We start from the raw sequence: 22,350 nt of genomic DNA on the forward strand, positions 1-22,350 counted from the left end.
TATCATTAATAGATCTAAAAAAACCACACCGGTAGATATTTTGAAATGATTGGAACGAAATTATGTAACAAAATACCATCCTATATAATAAACCTATACCAATTCATTTATTCAAAAACTACATTTAGCAAAGTTTTTGAGAATGTTCTGACGAATTAATAATATAGAAATAATATTGTATATATTTACTCTAATCAATGTAAAATAATTTAATTTTCATCACGTATACAAAATAGAAGTGTTATTTTTTTGTATAATTTGTTTTAGAACTCCTATAGGGCTCCACGCGAGTTTTCTCATTGGGGCCCAGTATTAATACGTACCTACCTATATCAAATAAAATAAAATAAATAAATACATTTGTTTCTTAGATTTCTTTATTATTTATAATAATTAATAACGATTATTAGGTAACATGTTCAAAAGTCTGATAGAAGACGTAATAATAATAATAATAATAATAATAATAATATTAGAAAAACAAATCAAAGATAAACAGTTTAAAAGTTTACAACTATTTTATATAATATTATATATATATATTTATTTTTATTTATATAAAGTGTATAATAACAATTGTTTTTTTCTTTTTTAACAACATTCAATGCTTGTACATAATATATATATAATATTATATGTAGATACAATATATAAAGACGTGAAGGATGATAATGATAATAATACTTGAGGTTATAGGTAACCATTAATCTATATAATATAAATATTATCTATATAAAACGCATTAGTGTTAAATCAATTTTTTTTTTATTTCGAAGACACCGAGAAATAAATTTTACGTTATTTATGAATATATATTACGTAATCAGGTCTGCATTTATTACATTTTTGGATGCAAATTTTACTTTAAAAAAAGTATAACAATAAAACAAATTAATTTACACACTTGCGGTGGGCTTTGTAGACAGCTGAAAACCAAAAATATGGACAATAATTTAAATTTGATTTTTTGAAAGTTTTTTTCGAAATCCCAACGAACTGCTTGTAAAATTCGATCTTGTAAAATATTTTTATAATATTATTTATGTTATTATTCTATAATATTGTGTTTTGAAAGAAGAATTAATGTTGAAATTTTCATTTGATTATACTATTTAGACTACAGTAAATAGTGCAATAAAATGGATTGGTTTTTGGTTACAATATCGCCACCAATACAATTGAAATGTTTTTCGTACAAAATAAAATATATATAATTGGAGCACGAAATGAAAAGAAAACATCAACAAACTCAGGAATAACATAAATATTGCTAACGCACTTTTTTTTGTTTAGTTATATTTTCGGTACTGGCACGAGACTTAATGGCGAAAAGACTGAAACGGAAATTTATCGTTTATTGGCATGGATATCAATTATATTTTAAACAACCACAAATCGATCGAAACCTACTCGTCTGCCGTCTACGAGTGAATACAATTTTATAAGCCCAATCGTATTTCAAACCTGTAAGAATCCAAAATTTTGAAAAAATAAACGCTGTTGCTTAGCTGAAATTTTTTTAGAGTCGCAAATACATATAGATACTTTTTTAATGCTATCATAATATAAAAGGGACACCAAAGTCTTGGTTACATAATTGGGGGCCTTAAACTGATTGAGAACTGCTGATCTACTGTACTCTAAATCATGCACCACAGTGAACTCGTTTAAATTAAGTGCCTGTTGAAACGCCTATTTTCACTCGTCTTAAAGACATTAAAGACAACCTAATGCAATCCCAATGAAAGTTGTGTGTTATTCACGAAAACGCCGTCTGATAAAATTAGGTACTATGGATAATAGTTTGCTTATTTCGTTTGCTTCTAACCACAGTCGCCATCTGTGTATTATTTTCCTACTACGACGAGCCTTGAAGTTTGGATATTTTACAATAGTTGTTCGACTTTTAAAAACAATTATTATCCGTACTAAGCGCGTTTGATTTTTGAGGATTTTTAAACGGTAAATAATATTATCATATAGGACCGGTGCAAAGACATTTTTTTACCTCCATTTGAAATATTTGTTGTCAGTAAAATTATTTAAATTTTTGTATACTTTGAAATAAATGATAAATAACGATAACAATAATACATAAGATATAAAAGTAACAAATATTATACAAACAATAAAAAAATTATAACAAACATAATAGTAATGATTATAATAATAATAATAATGATAATAATAATAGTAATAGTGATAATAATAATAACAATAATATTAGCAATAATAATAATAATAATAATGGTAACCGAACAAAATGTACGTATAATTGTAAAATTGGCATCAGAGTAATGGCACTGCGATATTAACCCGTATTATAGGGAATCCTGAATTTTACATCTATTTTGTTTATAATATTGTACTTTATGTGCAATGTTTCAATTTAGTAAAAAAAAAGGTCAAAAATCAATTTAAGAATAATAATTTCCAAGTGGAAACAAAACTTCCGAAAAAGTATGAACGTTTTTTTTTTCCAATAAAAATTATCGTACGCAATGCGTTTCAATATTTCAATATTATTTTGTTGTGTATAGTTAAGGCACGTAAAACAATTTAAGAAAAAAAAAATCCAATTATTTCCGTTACATAATATTAATCGATCATATAGAGATAGGTACTCGTATAATATATTATTATATACCTACAGCCTATACAATGTCGTATTTACTGTTTCGTAATAATATAATTAAGTTTGTATGAAGATTTGAACTTTCGCGCACGACAAAGTCCATCATTTCGAAAGCGTATAATAGTATATACTAACATTCTAGGAATAGTATTCAAACACGCTCTACATAATAATACATATATAATATATCACTAAGAATCTATGAAGTAAATATAATATTATAAATGAATGAAAATTGAAAAATACACATAACATCAGCAGCTGTTCACTTACTAATAGGAAAAAACCACTAAATTGTGTTTAGTATAATGTCTATATACGTTGGGGCTTTAATGTATAACTCGGTCGCCAGCAAACAACGAGGTGAAACTTAGATTCTTACGGCTACTCAAACCAAAGGGTGTGGTCTTAGTAGTCGACCTACCGGAAAATTTACTTGGACTTCCTGCTCGTCTTGCTCTTATAATTTTCCGATTATTATTGTACAATGTGATACGCAGTATTTTATCGTCGTGCAGACGCGACACGGTTTTTTCTTAATAATTTCCTACTCTTTTTATTACAGCTGACGACCGCCGAGAAAATGGGGCTTCTATAATAGTATATTCAATCAAGTATAAACATAATAATAATTATTTAACAAATTTAAAATATTTCAAATTATTTTACGTTACAATTCGATTAAACCAGTCTTGCCACAACAATTAAAAACAAACAATATTGTTTGGTAAACATATATAATAATAATATAATAAAAATGTATACATTATTATATATAATATATATATATATTTATTTTGTTATATAAATATAATAATATAATAATTTGTTAATTTAATATTATAATACTATGTCCGACCTACGGGAGATAAATCGCTGACTGTTTTCGCAAACGATTTCGCGTAATTACGTCATAATAAATCCGCCTGCATTACCGTATTGCGATCGATGTGGGCCAAGGGGAGGTTTTTTTTTCGGACAAAATCGGCAGCCTTCCAATAAACTAACACGTCTGAATATCGTAGGGACGCGAAATAACGTAACCGGATGTCAGGGCCCGACATAAAATATGAGCTGTGCAGTACGTCTAGCAATTAAAAATAAACAACACAAAAGCTTTTTGCGTTTTAATCGATAACCTTACACACATAAATACACACACACACACACACACACACACACACACACACACACACACACACACATTCACACACTCTATTGAGCACATATAGACACGTCTGCGACTACTTCTCGTTCGAGTGCGTATAGATGGAAATCCCTCGTCAAACGACCATTGTCGAACATATTCGAATCGTCGGCGGTTTCATAATTTAAACGTGTTGAAAAATATTATATGTACTATTGATTTGTCGGTAGGCGGGGGGTGGTCATGTAGGTATATATTATATAGTTTGGCCACAGCAATTATAATAATATCATGCAGGGGGACAATATATCGTTGTACGTGTTTATAGAGTTGTCGAACGATTTCCACTTAAAATCGAGTGATCTGCAGACAGAGTTAGATACACAAATAGTTACTACCACGGATCATATCATCTTAAATTCCGTACGGCTACTACTAATGTGTCGTTGAAACGATTTGGAAATAGGAAAAAAAAAATGTCATTATTATGTTGTGCGTCAAAACGAAATAGTTACTATGATACCTACGCGTATAATATAACATTATATCATCAAAGTCAACCGTATAGTAAGTTATGCTATATTATTTATCGTGATTCGCGAATTTATATCGTGAACGATGGCGAGCAAACTTACGAAAATCGATATCGACCAGAGATCATCGGCTTGTGTAGTCGAGTCACGTCGCGAATGCGTTTGGGTGACATACCTCTTCGGACCGCAAAAAACAAGAGAAACCGTTTAAACTCGCATCCTCGTGATATTGCGTCGTTTTCAGTCATTTGTCGTGTCGGAATTTCGAATTTCACTAATGCACACACTCGCGTGGGGAGGGGGCAGATATTACGTTCTATAGTATATTAAATACTAGTGAGACGATAATAATATTATTTGGAAAAATCGAAGAACGACGACTAAGCGGGGGTAGGTTTTGCATACATACTATACTGAAACAAACCTGCGCAATCATAATATGAGAACGTGTCGATATATTACAATGAAGTCAAATTAATGTTAGTCTCCCGGGGAGAGAGGAGGATTGGGGGCGTGAATTCGAAAAAAAGGGTGAAATAACGGCGTATTGAATCGTTTATCGAAATGCATATTATACCAATAAACGAGCCCCGAGACCTGACGATGTGCAGATGGGAATAGCTCGTTTAAAACCTTTTCAATCCAATTCGTCCGTTAATGTGTGGGACAATTTTTTTAACTTTTGTTACGTTTAACAGTTAAAATATAATATAATATAATATAAATGTATATAATAATAATAATAGCTAGGTAATAGATATAATATATTAAAAACATCACGCGTAATACACGTGTTATAATCAACATAATATTATAGTGTATTGTAGTCATTTTGGTAGCCCAAAGAATTGATTTTGTTACCGTAATAATATAATTATAAGTTTATAAGTAGTTTTATATGTTTTTTGAATTTTTTTTTTTACATCCCTATTTACACAGAACGTTGTTGAAGTCTCGGTGTCGAGTCGACAAAACGTTAATTTTTTTTTTTTAAATTAAATTTTTTAAATTTTTGGTCAGTCAATCTAGTCTTCCCACTTCGGGAACGCGGACGGTGACACAAACAAATTACTATCGTTGCTGGCGGGTAGCGGTTCCAAGTTGGTCGGCCTCTTCGGTTCGGTCTTATTCTCGTCGACCACTGCTGCAGTGGTGGTGGATGAGGCTACTCTGGTGGAGGCTGTGGCGGTGGTAGTAGTAGTGGTGTTGGCGGTGGTGGAGGTGGTGTTAGCTGAAGTCTTCGCCGGAGCCGGTGGTTGATTGTTTTGCGGTTTTGTCATCGTCTGCGATTTCATTTTCAGTTCAATTCTCTCGTCCTCGTCCACCCGCGGTTCCAACGTGCTGTGCTTTATCCCGTAATAAAAGTAAACGAATAGACCTGGAAAAACGACACGTAATTTCAATGTTATGATAAATATGTGAGCTTTTATTATAAGTGATAATGGCGTATGCGCAGTGATGTCGCAGCTTATATTAAGATTGTGCGTATAAAATTGTAAAATTATAAAACTATTAGTGTATCAGAGGTCGATGTATATAATAGAGTAGTGCAATCACGTACCTATAGGTATATGTATATGCATTTATATTTAGCTATTGTAAATACTTGAAATTGAATATAATTATCATTTAACCGTCATTGTGGTTCGTGATTATTTAGTAATTTATTAGAAATTCCGTTTTACTACATCAGCCATTATTGATTTATTTATATTTATTCTACCGTCTAAAAGTTTATTCATTGCTCGTTGAAATGAAGTTAATGATTGTTAGTTCTTCTGTATTATGTTGAATTTGTTTTACCAATTTAATTGTACGAGTATAGGTACAACTATAATATTCTATACGCGTACAGAAATGTACTCGTCCAAAAAAATACGGCTATCGCCTACAACCTAATTGTAACCGTGGTTATTATCATCTATGGGTCAAAGTTGCATCCGAAGTTAATCGGCTATAGGCCCGAATGTCCAAGCAACATCCGCAAAAGTTGTTTGTCGATATAAATAATAGCAAACCATTTACGTTTTATAACTGGGGTGCTCTGACCTTTTGCAGGATATAACTCGTCTATAGATTTCACCAAATGAAATATCAGATATATAGCAGCAAATTTATTTTGTACTTCCGTTATAATGACCTAATTTTAAACTTTTTAAATCAACATTGTTTATTAATAATGGAAGTTGGTTACATTTTAAGTGTATAAAATAAACAATTATACAATACTGATGGCTATAAATTTTCTTTTCAAAAGTGATTAAATAATTTTAAAATAATATTCTAAGATGGTTGTGTAAAACATCGGTACGTGTAAATTTTATTTAAATAAATGACTAGTCCTCTGTCTGTAAAAGCGGAAAAGAAAACATATAATTTTTAGTTATCGGGGACACAAATCTAAACGTTTGTAGAAAACCTACGGACCAACTCTGATGCAACAGTATAAATTTCCCAGCTGTCCGAGTGGAATTCTTGACTCCACCTGTGTCTCGCAGTCTTATCAATACAGATTATTTTGAAACAACTATTCCTATGATGGAAACTACCAAACGAAACACTGTATCTTTCTCTTACAAATTTCCAAATAAGTTTCCCCTTAAAATATATTTAAAGCTAATAATTGCCAATGATGAAAAAAAATCTATATCATAATCAGTGAATCATTCGCTCAACAATTTAAACAATAATTAAAAATAAGAATCATACGTTTCCCATCGTTGAATATTAAGTATAAAGTTTTTGAAAAACTTACTGGTGAATGATGATAATTTGCAATAAATATAATATACGGAGATAAATTAAAGTTTACATATTAGAAAATGTAAAACTTATAGGGTTTAGTTGTAGGTATTGCACAACTACAGACATTTAAAAATATTTGTCAATGTGATTTTATTTTATTGACACAACTCGGTACGACTCTTATAAAAACAAAAGTAAAATTAATAGATTACTTGTTCTGCGCAACATTACAGCTACACTTAAGAACAACAAAATATTCAATTAAATTGACCGAGATAAACATTTGTTGAATAAACAACGGAGTATATTATATGTAAATAATAAAAGCGCACGAATTACATTTTCTCGGAATAAAGAATAAACTTTAGAAAACTTTGTTATTATTTATTTCAAAAATAAATTATATCTGTTTCAACTAAAATGAGAAATTGACAAAGTTGTTTTAAAGTTAAAAACGCAATATAATTACGAGTCTTATGATAACATATCAATATAGTTCCGTTATAGATTTGACGATATTTTACTTTATGTTTGAGACATAATATTATATGAATGTTTTATACCGCGGACCGAATTTTATTCTCATACTAAAAATGTTATACTATATACTTATAATACATACCAATTGAAACCCATACGACGATCCGGAGTAGAGTCATCGAGCTCAGCTGAAATATCAAATACAAATTGACGGCAATGGAGAATGACGGTACGAATGGAACCCACGGTGTTTTGAACACAAGTATTTGTCTGTAAAATTAGAATAAAAGGTATAGATAATTTCGACCTCTAACGAGCGATAAACATTTATTTATTTCAGCAGTCTATTGTGACTGCGTCGTTCTTTTTAAACCCCTTTTTATGGTAATATCCCATGAGTTTCATATACAGCACAAATCGAAAACTAGATGAGAAAATCGTAGCAAAAAAAATGTTAATTTTGTTAAATAGGTATTTGTAAGTACTTAATTATTCTACAATACAATTTATTATTGGTACGTAATAAGATATGTTCAAAGCCATCATAGCTAAATATAAGTAAAATCAAAAAATTCTATGACATAATATTATAAAAGATAATTAAAAATATTTTAACCGTCGTCGTTCGCCCATAGAATTATTTTATTAATACATCATAGAGAAGGATGACAACATTATTATAATAACGTAATTATTTTACGGCATGTCTAAAAACTGGGTTAAGACAGTTTTGATGATTCGTTAAAAACAAAAAATGAATTAATTAGTCAACAAAACATTTGACATTTAAAAAAGATATATAAACCTCTTAACAAGCTAGTATGATAATATATAATAATAATTATTATTATGAGGTTCGTGTTCTAATGCATACTCCGGACGTGCTAAATATAAACAGCTGTGCAATGCTTCCGAATAATAATAATTATTACAAACCGAGCCATACGTTTTTACTGTTGGAGAATAGAGTACATAAAAGTATACGGAATAGAATACTATAATAGTACATTGATTACGCTTATATTCGCAATCAACTACGAACTAATAAAAAATGTAAACTAAAACTTTTTAAAAGCTAATGACTTGAGACTATGCACGGCAACGAATCGTTATTTTTAATCAATTTTGACGATTCGTGTGTCGATGCATGTTTTTTCATTTTTTTTATTTTTCCGCACCTGTGTTAAATTAATATTTAATGACAATACGTTTTTCCATACAAAAAAATATATATGTGAATAGTGTGTCATTATTATTACATTATAAACGATAAGTTTTTGTACTAATTATCAACGACGACTGGTATAAGTCTTTTTGTACACATTATTGCTATGACTAGAAAAAAAATGATATCAGTGACAAAGTATTTTTAATTTCGACAGTATAACGAGACAAGTGCGAGAATATAATAAAAAAGAACGAAACGGTACCTCTATCTACTCGGAGTTCATAATGATGCTGCGTAGGCGAAAGCGGTGGAATTCCATTTTATTATATTTTACAAGCCTGACGTTTTTACAACCTCCGTTTTGTACCAGGTGGTAAACAAATAAAAAGATATGTATATTGTCAAAACGCGTTTAATATTATATCGCAATGATGTCTGCAGTTATTATATTTTAGACACTAAGTTCTCCCAAGACACTGCGAGACCCTACTGTTTTTCTTAGAATTTGAGAAGTGATTTTTTTTTTTAGTTGGATAACGTATTGTATTGATTTTGACGATAAATTGCAATAATAATATTTTAATAACTAAGTATCCGATTTGTACTAGTTACATTTGGAACACAGTGAACTTGAATTTTAGTTTGAAACGATATAATATGTTAAACAAAATGTACGAATACGTTTCATATAATATATTATACATTATTAATTTATAGATATTTTATGTTTACGAAACGAGTAACGGGTCATGTGGGTTTTAATTAAAAGTTGTATAAAATCGTCCCTCGAAACTAATAAATAAAGTATGGTTAACTATTTGGCTTACTTTTTGATTTTTTTTTCTATATATATAATATATACATCACATTCCCTCCGCGAACATTAAATTTTTATAGCCACATTGCAATCTCCATTTTCGACAGCAAAATTTTTACTCGTGATATTAAAGTGAAATACGTGACGGAAAAATAAATAAATAAATAAATCGTCTGAACGTGAGAAATTTGTACTGCGAACTTGTGACGGTTTTAATTCGAATGGACTGCGGTGATTCCGTATGGTATAATAATATATTATAGCAGGGATGGGAAACTCGATGATACTAGAGGGCCGATTTTGAATGTGCGAAAATCTAGCGGTCCAGAGAACATAGAAAGCTAACTATACCCCTATAAATAATATAATATTGTTTACATTCAATAGTTCAATACTATAGATAAGAATTTATATAGGTATACTTTTTACGATAAATATTATATTATCGGTTTTCATAATTTTTTTAATATATTATAATAAAATAAAATACAGACATTTCATATTTTTATAAATTAAATTAAAACGTAGCACGGAATATCATGACCAGATGACCCGATGACCCATATATTTTGTATTTTCTCACACATGGGTAGGTATAAAATACTATTTTCTGTGCATAAGTATTTTAGTGATTGTATGTGCAACATGAAAGAATAAAGGCAATATGGTAATTACTAATAAATTACGTTTACGTATTTTATAATAACACACAATGAAAATGGTTGAGGTGCACAGGACCAGGACACGTTTTAACCAGCAAACTAATTATTTTAGTAAACATTTTTTTTCTGAGATATTTTTATTTAAATTGCGCAAAACTAAAATAAGGCACTATCATCTAGTAGAATATAATTTTTTTTGTCGAGCAATCTGACAATTAGGTTGTAAAATGTACGATTATTGTAGTTATTTTATTATTGCATCGTACGATACATCCTATATGTATTAAATGTTTTATAGTATGTTAGATAATATTATATCAAGCAAAACAATTTTCCTTTTGTCTTTTTCAAACTATATGCTTCGACCCGCAATATTGTAAATAAAAATAATTTCACTCGAAACGATTTAGATGTCAAGAACGACGGTCGAAAGTCACGATGTCCCCAAGCTCTCGTCGAAGAGTGAATAGCATCAAAATATATTTCCATTTCGCCGAGGCGAATCGAATTCAATTTGCTATTAAGGTCAAACCGAACAATGTTGTAGAAACGTTATGAAAGTACCAGATATATATATAAGCAACTCGCACTTACTCTTTGAAGAACCGCACACTTACTTAGAAATCGTATTCAAACCGAAGCGAAACTTTCAGGAAACGTCTTGTTCTGACATAAATTTATAAGAAGTAGCCTCAGAAAAATAATGTTTTCTTTTTTTTTTCCTCCGAACGAAACGTACAGTGTATTATATCTGTTTGGCTGCAGTCATATTATAATGAACGTTATGAAATATAATAGAAAATATTTCGTACACGGTAATGATTCAATGTTTGTAGAATTTGTATCAATTATTTCCAATAGTTTAATAAAGACATTTGGTAGAACGTCCATAGAAAATAATATAATATCCAATTACGATATGTACCTACCTACCTGAGCGTTAGTAATGCCCACACGCATGCGTGTTAAATATAATTACTAATATACATTATCGACATCAAAAAGTGTGACAGGAGGCGTGTGGATTTGAAATATTTGCACACGTGACATGCTGATATTGTAGAAAGGGTTTTGGAAACATTATAAAATTGCATTTGTAAGGAGTGAAACACAGTTCTTTGCGGGACTCGTGGCTGAAATATTTAGATTAGAAATTTCAATTTCAAGCACTAGGGCATTTCTAGGAACAAGTTTACTAAAACAAATTAATCAGATCAAATTATAGTCACGTGTTTCAAAGTTTCGTAACAAATTACAGTCAGAAATATCAAATTTAATAATTTCACTTTTATGGCATATCTATGTATATTATATAATATATTGCTGGCGATGATGGTAATTATTAAGGAAATAACTATATTTCATAGAAAACGTCTACAATGTCTCAAGTTGTAAGCCAATGACTAAAATGTATCGTTTGTCATAACATTGCCATAGTTTATCATAAATTATAATAACTCTGAGTAATAATAGGTATTACGAAAATCGCCTAGAAATGTCATAAATTATTGTCTAAGTGGCGTCAGGCTATAATATGTTATATTGCAAGGTGTATGTTTTTAGTTTTTATTTCAATGCAATTTCATACTATTTTATCCATCCATAAATTAGAGTCTAGGCTTGACTATAGAAAGTCCTGTGAGCACGCCTATGTTTACATGTATTATCCGCCAAGTAAAACAATTGATAAAACTCTTCGGGAATCGACGGGGTTAGATAAAATCACTATCTGGACCATAGGGATTTCAAAAGTGTAATTATAAATTAAATGTACGACTAATAAGCGTGTCTGCCTCGCTAATAATTAAATAAGAAACTGAAAATGCCACAGCAGCTTGCCATGTATAAATTAATAAGTTAATTTAGATTTATAGACTTAGTTAGTAGCTATGAACTATAAATAAAAAATTAGGCACCCCTATTTATTATCGAATTCCTTAATGAAGAGCACCATCTATTGGTCATAATTAATACTCAATATCCATATTTTTAGATAATATCTTATTATTGGTTGCATAAAACATCACTACAAACATTTAATAAATCAATAGCGAGCCAATGGTAAAAAACGATATAGTGGCCATTAGATTTTATCAATCCATTAAAATTAATAAACTTTTATGCAACCCATCATTAATGTTATTCACCGTTTCCACCATAGATATAATATGAATTTAATATAATAAATAATATATAATATTATGTCTATGGTTGTCACTGTTAGATGTATACATATACTGCAGTATTTCGTTCCTCCCATGCCATCGGAAATAATATTGTCTTATATAAGTTGTCGATCACAGATAATATAACTTTCAGCTACTATCCACTCGACCGTAAAAAATTCTTATCAGTATCTACATGAAATATTTACGTCTCGGTTATTATGAATTTTTTTTTCTGTTTTAAAAAATGTAATATCTACGACGTATCGTTTGTCTCGTTAAGTGGATGCGTACAATTTGTATGGGTGAGATGTGTAGGTACTATACTAAATGTCCGTGTCAGTTATTCATGTTGTAAAATATTACGTGATGTGCAAAAAATGTTTGTTCCGTTTCGTGAACCAGATGAAATTCCTATAAATTTCACGAAACGGATAGGAACGCGAAATGCATAAGACATATTATTATAATTTATGGATATCGTTCAGTTCCGTCTCCGCTGAGGTTATCGTCATATTCATTAATTGGAGGACGCCACAGCCAGACATCGTCGCTGCACCCGCCGCCGATGATGTCACCACTGACCATAAATTGTTTGTGTTTACCCTATCACGTGGTATTATTGTTATTATTTATGAATTATGATTATCGATTAATATCACAATAATTATTGTTATTACGCCATCTACAAGAGACATCTTCTCAAGTGACATTAAAATATTATTGTATAAATGCTCACAATATATATTTAGGCTATACATTTATAATAAATTCCGTGTTTGTGAATAAAAATCGTTTCCCAGATTTATTAGGCATAGAACAAATGACTAGGAATTACATTGTTATATAAAATAGGTGATTGTATTTATATTGCCTAAGAATTTTTGACAGTTGATGGTGACTTGCATTATAATAATTATCATTATCTTCAGTAGGTTACCTATAATATACCTATAGCTGGAAGTAGATTTAAAATAAATTAATAAAAACTTAAAATTACATGTTTTAAACGTTAAGTATAATAAAAATCAGTTGGGATTCAATTAGGTAATGAATATAAATAAATGTACCTAGAGATTATTCTTATAGACATTTTTATACCAAAACTTAGGATAGTCACAAAAATATATGATTTTGATAATTATAGGTAGGTAGGTATACGGATTTAATGGACAACAATTGTTAACTTCCTGTTAAAAATTTTGAAATTGTAATAATAATCTATTATACCTAACATTGCCTATATTTCCATCGAGGTTTGTTTTTTTAACGTACTGGAAATTGCAATATATTGAAGGTACGTTTTGTTTTTTTAGGAGACTCAATTCGAATCTAAAATGTAGAAAATACCTATAGTATATACTATATAGTGTTTTTAAACCATTATAACGTTTGGCTGCAGGACTGTTTGTCATAAAACGACTTGGATAGAAAACGGACGTAGGTAGGTAGATACTACTTTCGACTTTGGTATATTTTGGTCGCATCTAACCACTTTACCTGAATAGCGGGCGGTTGTAAAGATAATTATATCAACAATATTTTAATAATATCGATGTGTGGATAACTAATAATAATAATATATTATACATATTAATATAACTGATAATAATAACACGTTATACATTCGCAGACGGCACTCACTTGTTCTGGGGCTTGCGGGATATGGCACCCAGCACGGCGATCACGGCGATCAGCAGGGCGTACAGCAGTATGTAGACGAAAGTGGACGACTCGGAAGACACGAACACCAGGAGCACGTCGAACACGATGATGAGCACGTAGAACACGCCGACCAGTTTGAGCACCACCATTCCGCTCTCCTCGGTGGCCGGTCCCATGTCCACCCACGGGAATATGGCCGGGCACAGGTACGTGGCCGCCTGTTTTCGCGACGGCGATCACCGGAAAAAGGGACAAAATATAATCACAGGCGCACATAGTGGCAGTCAAACGGGTGCAGGGATGATCGTTCCCCGGAACATTTTTATTTTTCAATATTTACTATATATTATAACTAGGGACCGGATTTATATGCAAATGCATATACGTATTGGAATAAGCTTTTTGAAATCTGATGAGAACTGTCTCAGATTTAGATCATTCTTATTAAAATAACACGAACTGTATTTTGCATATTTCAACGTTTTTACCTATTAAATACATATTTAATGCATATTTGTAGGTTTATAGTGCATATTATTATTTATAGCACATATATTTGTTTTTCGTCATATTTTCACGTTCACAGCCACATAATATCGATAATATTACGACCAGTATTGCCAAAAAAAGATGATATACATATACATATATATGTATATATTATTATAATATCAATATAAATAAATTCGTTGTTCCTATAATAGAGTTCAAGTGTTCGACGGAAGCCAATCAGGGCTAATATTTTATAGATTTAAGATAAATGACGTTAAATTGTGAAGAACTTAGTGAAGATGACAAAAATATACTTTTTTATACTATTAAAACCCTTATATACCTCTTTTATTACTTAATTAATTAATACTTATTTTTACATAATTTTAAATAAAATGTTTTCGATTCAATTTTAAGCGTATATTTTGTAGCATATTAGAGCATTTTTAGGAGCATATTTTGAGGTCTTTTTGTGCATATAAATCCGGTCTCTAATTATATTATTTTTAACGATCAATAGTGCATGTTAAAAATGAGCCACACCCCTCCACCCCACCATCCCACGACAAAATCATTTGAACACCACTGCACGTGCAACGGAAACGCTATTGCATTTCTATGGAGAGTCGTTGTCGTGTGTATTGTAAAGAGTGATTTGGCAGCGTAATACACCCCTTCCCCCACACCCGTGCATATCATTTAATATTATGGGTTTATTCAAATAAATCTATTTCGAAGTCTGATAACACAGAAACTATACTGGTTTTTAGACTGGTTTTATACTGGATTAAATTTAGATACATCGACATTTTCAAAATAAAATCATCAGAATTCTGCTTAAAAAAAAATTATGGAACCGCCAAAGGGCTCTCCTGAAATGGAATGAAAAACTATTTATTTTCAATTATGATCTTAATTAGGTGGTGCATTTCACAATTCTATGAATACAAATTTGAATAGATGCATAATTATAATATAAATGTGTGTGTATGTGTGGGAGGGATGGGGTATCATGCTTGGATTATCATGCCACATGTTACAGACCACAGCTGCCTCGGGTGTTTGCAAATAAACTTTGTTCGTAGTTGTTTATGGGTGGTAAAAATGGTGTAGTAAATAACTCTCATATCACATTTAATATTAAATAGAATTGAAGTATATTAGTTGGAATCTGATATGGATGAGTAAAAATTGTATCACGAAATTATATAGTACCTAACACAAAATAATAACAGGTACATCCATAGATAGAAGTCTATAAACCATAGTTTATACACTTTGTAATAATTTTAAATAGTCTTTTATATCTCATTAATATCTAACATGATACAATATTTTCTTTTATTGACATAATATATTATATTATTATATACCTACTACACTTGTATATATATTGTTTTTATAATATTATAACTAAAAAAACTAAACACCTTTTGGGGTATATGAAAAGCTGCCCAATTGTGCTGATGCTAAATGAATTTCTTTATTTGCATAATATACACGTTTATGCTTAATATGTTATGAACCGTAGTTAACGTTTTTTCCTAGCACATTTACAGTAACGCGCGTACTTACAGTAATGTTCGGGTCATCGAGCTTAAATTACTGTACAAATATTACGACTAAAAATATGTGACGAGTGGAGCTTTATCATTACTATACACTCATATCACTATTTATCTTATCTATGAGGTGAAATTTACAGATTTACTATGTTAAATATATTTTATAGGCATGATGAAATTTCATCGACCCGTATAGCAATTCTTCTGTGGATTCTATAATTTTAAAACCTTGATCCAACCCCATCAAAAGTCCCAACCCCATTAAAACGCCGAGGAAAATTGATATTTTTTGGCTGAATTCGAGTGGAATTAGACAAGACGTGAGACTTGATCGCATAAACGCAGTACTCGTGGAAAATCGGGACTTGACCATATTATATACGATAAGTCCTCAGATTCCGCGGGGCACAGGACGTGCGAATTTAGGTGATTGGACTCGACTCGGCAACTCGTCCGAAGATATTAACAGCTGTCAATTGTCATATAATATGACGTCGTACACTTTTATTCGTGTTATAACAATATTATTATATCGACCAAAAACCAACTATACACCTGCAGGCACCGCGTTTTGTCGTTCGGGGTTATAATCGAAAGGCACCACTATAATGCGATATTATATTTTTAAATCAACATTTATTTTGTTTCACGATCTTTATCATTGTTATTATTGTTTTAATAACCGACGACGCAACAACCGATATTTTGTCACAATATAAAGTGTCATAATTCATAACGATGTGACACGATTTCCCGATAGTCTTCGACGTCTACGGCTGCGTTGCGGTGTATCGATAACATAAACGATTTATTACTATGGTGAAATATTGTCAGGGAACACGTGTGTCAACAATATTACCGGGTTGTGGTTTTTTATAAAATAAAATTTCCTCAAAACATCGTACCTATAAATATTATACTACGAGGAATAATATTGTATATATGTTCTCGTGACTGTTTTGACGTAAGACATATAGCGCTGTTTACTGTTTAGTGTTTAATAATTTATTATTGCCGTAGTCGTGCTCCTGCAGGTGTATTCAAAAAGTTTTGCAATTTATAAGTTCGCGGGTTTAAAAGTGTTAATATTTTCAGTTATTAATAGTAATATGATGATAATGGTTTATGTCCTATTAATAATGTTGAATTTTCACGTCAGAGGGCGCGGGACGGTAGATTTACACACACGCTATAGATTAAATAACACTATGGATGGGCAAAGCCAATGGAATAATTTATCGATCATTATTTTAATTAAGATTTGACTCGCGAGAGGCGCATAGTAGCAGGAGGATGTGGGAAATAACTAACAAGTACCTACCCTCAGTCGTATCCTGCCCTCGTGTGCCATTAGTGGGTCAAATCAAAATTAAAATAATGAACGATAAATGATTGCATTTGCGTATTGCCTATCGATAGTGTTATTTAATCTATGTTCTCGTGATCAATGGTGTAGTTGAGGGTACACGGCGTGTACCCACCTCCTAATTTTATATTTATGCGTGTACCCTTAATGAAAATTGTGGTACACAAGTTAGGCGCAGCCCTCCAGTCCCCACGTTATTTTTTACAATGATTAAGGCGTTTACTTATACACTTTTTAGGACTACATCACTGTTCGTGATTATGAGAATATCATATATTAAATCTGTTACAACTTGACGTCTCGTTCGGCTTTACTCGTCCTACGAACAACGTATGATATAATACGAACACGTTGTATCCTTGTACAACGAACAACGAAACGTCATAAAAATATTGAACATCTTAATTTTGATTGTCAATAAAAATTAGCATCGGGTCGGTACTGAATATTGGGATCTGAACTAAAAACAATTTTTTTTTCAATCCTCAAATATGTATCGCCTCTCGGACAATAAAATTATACTGATTGATTAAATACGATGAAAACATTCGTTATAATAATATGATATGCCGTCTGCAGGAGGTGGCGGCTATTGTAACGATGTCGTCGGCGGCGGCACGTGGAAATAATCTTCACCAATAATATGGTATCAAAATAATATCTCTCACATGTCACGGCGAATTTAATATATTATTATTACTACCTTAATGGATCTAGTGATGTTGGCGCTGGCCGCGCTGAACCCTCCTGCAGCGGCCGTCGATCCGGCCGTCGAGCCCCCGTGCACGGACCCATAGAATTTACTCTCGCACCTGTCCGAAACCAGGTATTGATCATCACGCCCCTCCTCGGAGTCGTCTCCGAAGTACGTGTCATCCGAATCCGGCGAACTGAAACAAACACATCAGTAATATTCACGTTGTGCAAATAAATATTTTATTATCGAATTAACAACGCGACTAGGCCCCCGTGCGAGGCATGCATATATAGCTGGTAAAACACACATACGCGTGATTGTGCGTGTCGAATTAACGGGGAAAAAAAAAAAAAAATTTATGCACCTGCTACGTCGTTATATTGCGGTTGGACGACGAATGACATATTGTACTATATATCACACGCAGCCAGCACCGTTAATTGGATATCGAACAACGCGTTTGGAAAAAACGAAATCACAGCTTGAAAACGAATTCGTGGTGATGAGACATAGAACGATAATATGATATTACTATGACGTGGTAATAATAATATCACATAATGTAATAGGTATTGGGTATTTTATCAATTTGGTCGTTAGGAGGTTGATAATAATTACCTATTTGATGATTAGTAAGTTTCGTTCGCATATAATAATATACATTGACAGCAGCCTCGAGTACCTAGCTGCTACTACGGTGTGATCGTGCCATTTTGTCAGTTACCTAATAAATTTAATATAATACGAAAACGTTCTCAGTCAAACGGAGCTGATTAGTGTAGGTATATATATTTATTAACAAATCAGAAACACGCGACCGTTTTCGGCTTTTCGGATACGTTCGAGCAGCTCAGTTGTTCCTGACTGACACAATATCATCGTGCAATAATAATTAACATTATATTTTGAATGTTCACTGTGATAGCAGCAGAGTGGACCTGCATGCCGAACGAGTTTAGAATATAATATAATTCTCGTGTGCGAGTTAATATGCGTGTAGAATATTACTCCAAATAAAAAAATCGTATACGATCGATATGACGATTTAGTGAACTCTTGATGGACTTTTTTTTATTTATAATAATATGAAGGCGATAGTAACCATTGCCTACTTCAATAGTTTAACGTGGGCAACGGAAAAACGCCGCAAAACATAATATTATACCTAATAGTTTGTCGAGAAAAAATCAAAATTAAATCGCTTTGATCACCGCATAAACAATAACAAGCACCGTGTTATTATAATATTTTATACGTCTCGACGACATAGTTAATCATCTTAGTACACGCGACACACTAATATTTTCGTTAATGTCAGGTCACACCAGGCCGTAATTATTATAATAACATACCTATAGTGATGCGATGATCGTAATGATAATAATATTATATCGTTTGCATAATTTATCTCATTACATATTACAATATTATATATAGTTAACATTTTCCACACGCATATTATAATAACGTATACCTACCTAAATAATATAATATTAAAAAAAATATGCGCGCAGACGAGAGACCGTGAGCCTCGTCGTCGTAATAACTCTCGGTGTTTGTCTTATCGATCGCCTATGATGCTGCTGCGGGTGTCTGATAAAACGGAGAAAATCCGAAAACTGATGCGGACATGAATAATATTATAACCACGTACTCACTTTCGCGTTATCGTATTTTCGCGACCAAATGATTGTAATTGCAGCGAGGCGATTTCTCCGCTGTAGTGTCAAAATCGAATTCGAAAAGCGCAAAATTCACCGGTGGGTAAACACACGAGCACCGTCACAATGCGCGATCCGGTGTGGACGAGGGGCTGACGTCTGCGATGGGTATGGCTGTGATTTTGGGTACCCACTTTCGCATTATCGTATTTCGCGACCAATATATTATTATTATGATTATAATTACTGCTAGGCGCGTTCTCCGCGGCAGTGTCAAAATCGAATTCGAAAAGCGCAAAATTCACCGGTGGGTAAACACACGAGCACCGTCACAATACGCGTTTCGGTGTGGACGAGGGGCTGACGTCTGCGACGGTTATGGCTGTGATTTCGACGACAAGAGGACGCCCAAACGTTTTGAAAAAAATCTCCAATCGATCCGACCCGTAGTTGTTAATGGCCCTCGGAGCGCTGCGTTTTTCCGACAATAGAAAACCGTACGGCGTTTTGATAGGAAAAAAAAAATTCCTGAGACCCGATCCAAACATTTCCGAGTACACTTCAAGTTAGGTACCATTTGCAAAATCGCGCTTGTGTATTTTTTTCACAATAATATAATTAGATTCTTTTTTTTTCTCAGCGTTACTATAGGAACGACGATATAATATTATATAGGTTATATTTTTCACCGAACATAATATTATTTCCTCTCTTCCGAAACACAACAGTAGATCGTTGTTTTATATTGTAATTTTATGTATGTATGTAGCGTTATTTATGCACATCGTAATTTAAAACATCATAGAGTCATGTTTTTTTTCCTTTTTGTTGATAGAATCTCAAAAATTTAAATCGTATACTTTTCTCATTATTATTGTCAAGAGCTCGAAAATGCGCACGTCTTATAATACGTATAACGCGTTCATGTATCAAACACGATATTATATTGAAACGAATGAGTACGTGCTTAGTAAAAACTTACTACAAAAATAATTAAAAAAATAATAATCTCTGTTCGTTTGTATGACAGACATGTACGGTGATGATAACTTATATTATATGTTATGCGCGTAATGAAAATGTTCTGGTGGAAGATTATTAGTTTTACAACTATAGGTTAGTATACTTATGGCTATATATGTGTTGTTAGTAGTCGTATTATTTTTTTTCGTTAACCTCATACCTGTACCTCGTTTTATTTAAACACAATTTTAATTATCATCCGGGTAGTAATTGGTTCGTTGAGATTTTTTTTCCACACCATAGTCGGTCATTGTAAAGTAATATATATGAAACACCATTTTTGAATATATTTTTGGAAAATATAAAAGCATGTTTGTTTGAGTGACCGATTCAATATTTGAAAAATGGGGATTAAAAAACTGAATTATATTTATTTAATTTACTTATTTGATATTTTAAGAACGGGCAGGTAGCCTAATATTTGAAAACTAAAATTATTAACAAATGTTTCTTAAATATTAATATTTAAAAAGGAAAATTGAAGAAAAAGTTATAAAATAATTAATTAGGAACAATATTATTGATAGCTATATACATATAATAACTAAAAATGGTTCTACATTGGCAAACAACATCATTCATCCTTACTAACTAGAGGCTGATTAGTTATAGTTGTGGATAATATACTGATACAGTAACTATAATTAATACAGTAAATACAATTAAAAGGAAAGACGAAGAATCTATTTACCTAATCGAAATACTTACTAAAAAAAAAGCCAAATTGGCTTGAACTCTTCGGTCAGCTAGCGAAAATAATTGTATATAGCATTTAGTATACAAAAGAACAGGCGAATAATAATATTTACCAAAATGCTGCAAATTATGATTAAATTAGCAGTATATTGTTACGTGGGGTGTTTCACAATAGTTAATAATGCCATCAAATAATTGGCATGGACATAAATCTTCAACATACTATATTACTATGTACCTACAGTGTTTTATACAGAAAAATACAACGGATTTTTATAATTTTGTCTTTTAAAAATATTCGAAACAAAAGCAAAATTCAAAAGTAATGAATATTCTATTATACAGTCAAAATTCAGTGTCGAATACTACGGCTATAATCTATGATTCACGTATTATCATAACAATTGGTTTGAGCACCACAAAAATATGATCGTTTAGTTTTTTACTCATGAATTAGTCGAATGCGATTATATCGTAGTGTTAGTCTACAGTGCAAGTCAACCCCATCGGCACCGTATAGAACGAAATGTACGTGTTCTGTATTGCAACGCGAAACATATAATATTATGTTTATAAGTATATTTATCATGACGACACATGCTCCGAGAGTATTATATTGTTAGTTATTACATAATAATATAATATTATATAGTTTCAAGTTTCAACTCGTCGCCTTATCGATTTTACCTAAACAAAATAAAATCGTGCACGGCGTAGCCCTATAACTAACGATTTTATATACGTCTATGTACACCCGCTCTTGTCTGTACAGAACATTTAATGGTTTAATGCTTGCACTGAACTCAAACTCGTGTTACTCCTCTGCACGAAGT

The 22,350-nt window shown here is 31.7% G+C and overlaps 1 protein-coding gene across 1 annotated transcript in view; it reads right to left on the reverse strand.

Annotated features, from left to right (window-relative positions):
* Positions 1-5,115: 5,115 nt before the first annotated feature.
* The window catches only part of LOC100169358 (cationic amino acid transporter 2), a 100,066-nt gene continuing 82,831 nt past the window's right edge, over positions 5,116-22,350 (reverse strand). Inside the window, exons 11-14 of the mRNA XM_001944203.5 lie at positions 18,144-18,330; positions 13,997-14,235; positions 7,683-7,810; positions 5,116-5,693 (exon numbers count right to left, since the gene is read on the reverse strand). Coding sequence (XP_001944238.2) covers positions 5,341-5,693; positions 7,683-7,810; positions 13,997-14,235; positions 18,144-18,330 — 907 coding nt within the window. The 3' untranslated portion in view covers positions 5,116-5,340. The remainder of the gene's footprint in view (positions 5,694-7,682; positions 7,811-13,996; positions 14,236-18,143; positions 18,331-22,350) is intronic.

This window comes from Acyrthosiphon pisum, chromosome A2 (assembly GCF_005508785.2).
Source record: "Acyrthosiphon pisum isolate AL4f chromosome A2, pea_aphid_22Mar2018_4r6ur, whole genome shotgun sequence".
NCBI classification, from domain to species: Eukaryota; Metazoa; Arthropoda; class Insecta; order Hemiptera; family Aphididae; genus Acyrthosiphon; species Acyrthosiphon pisum.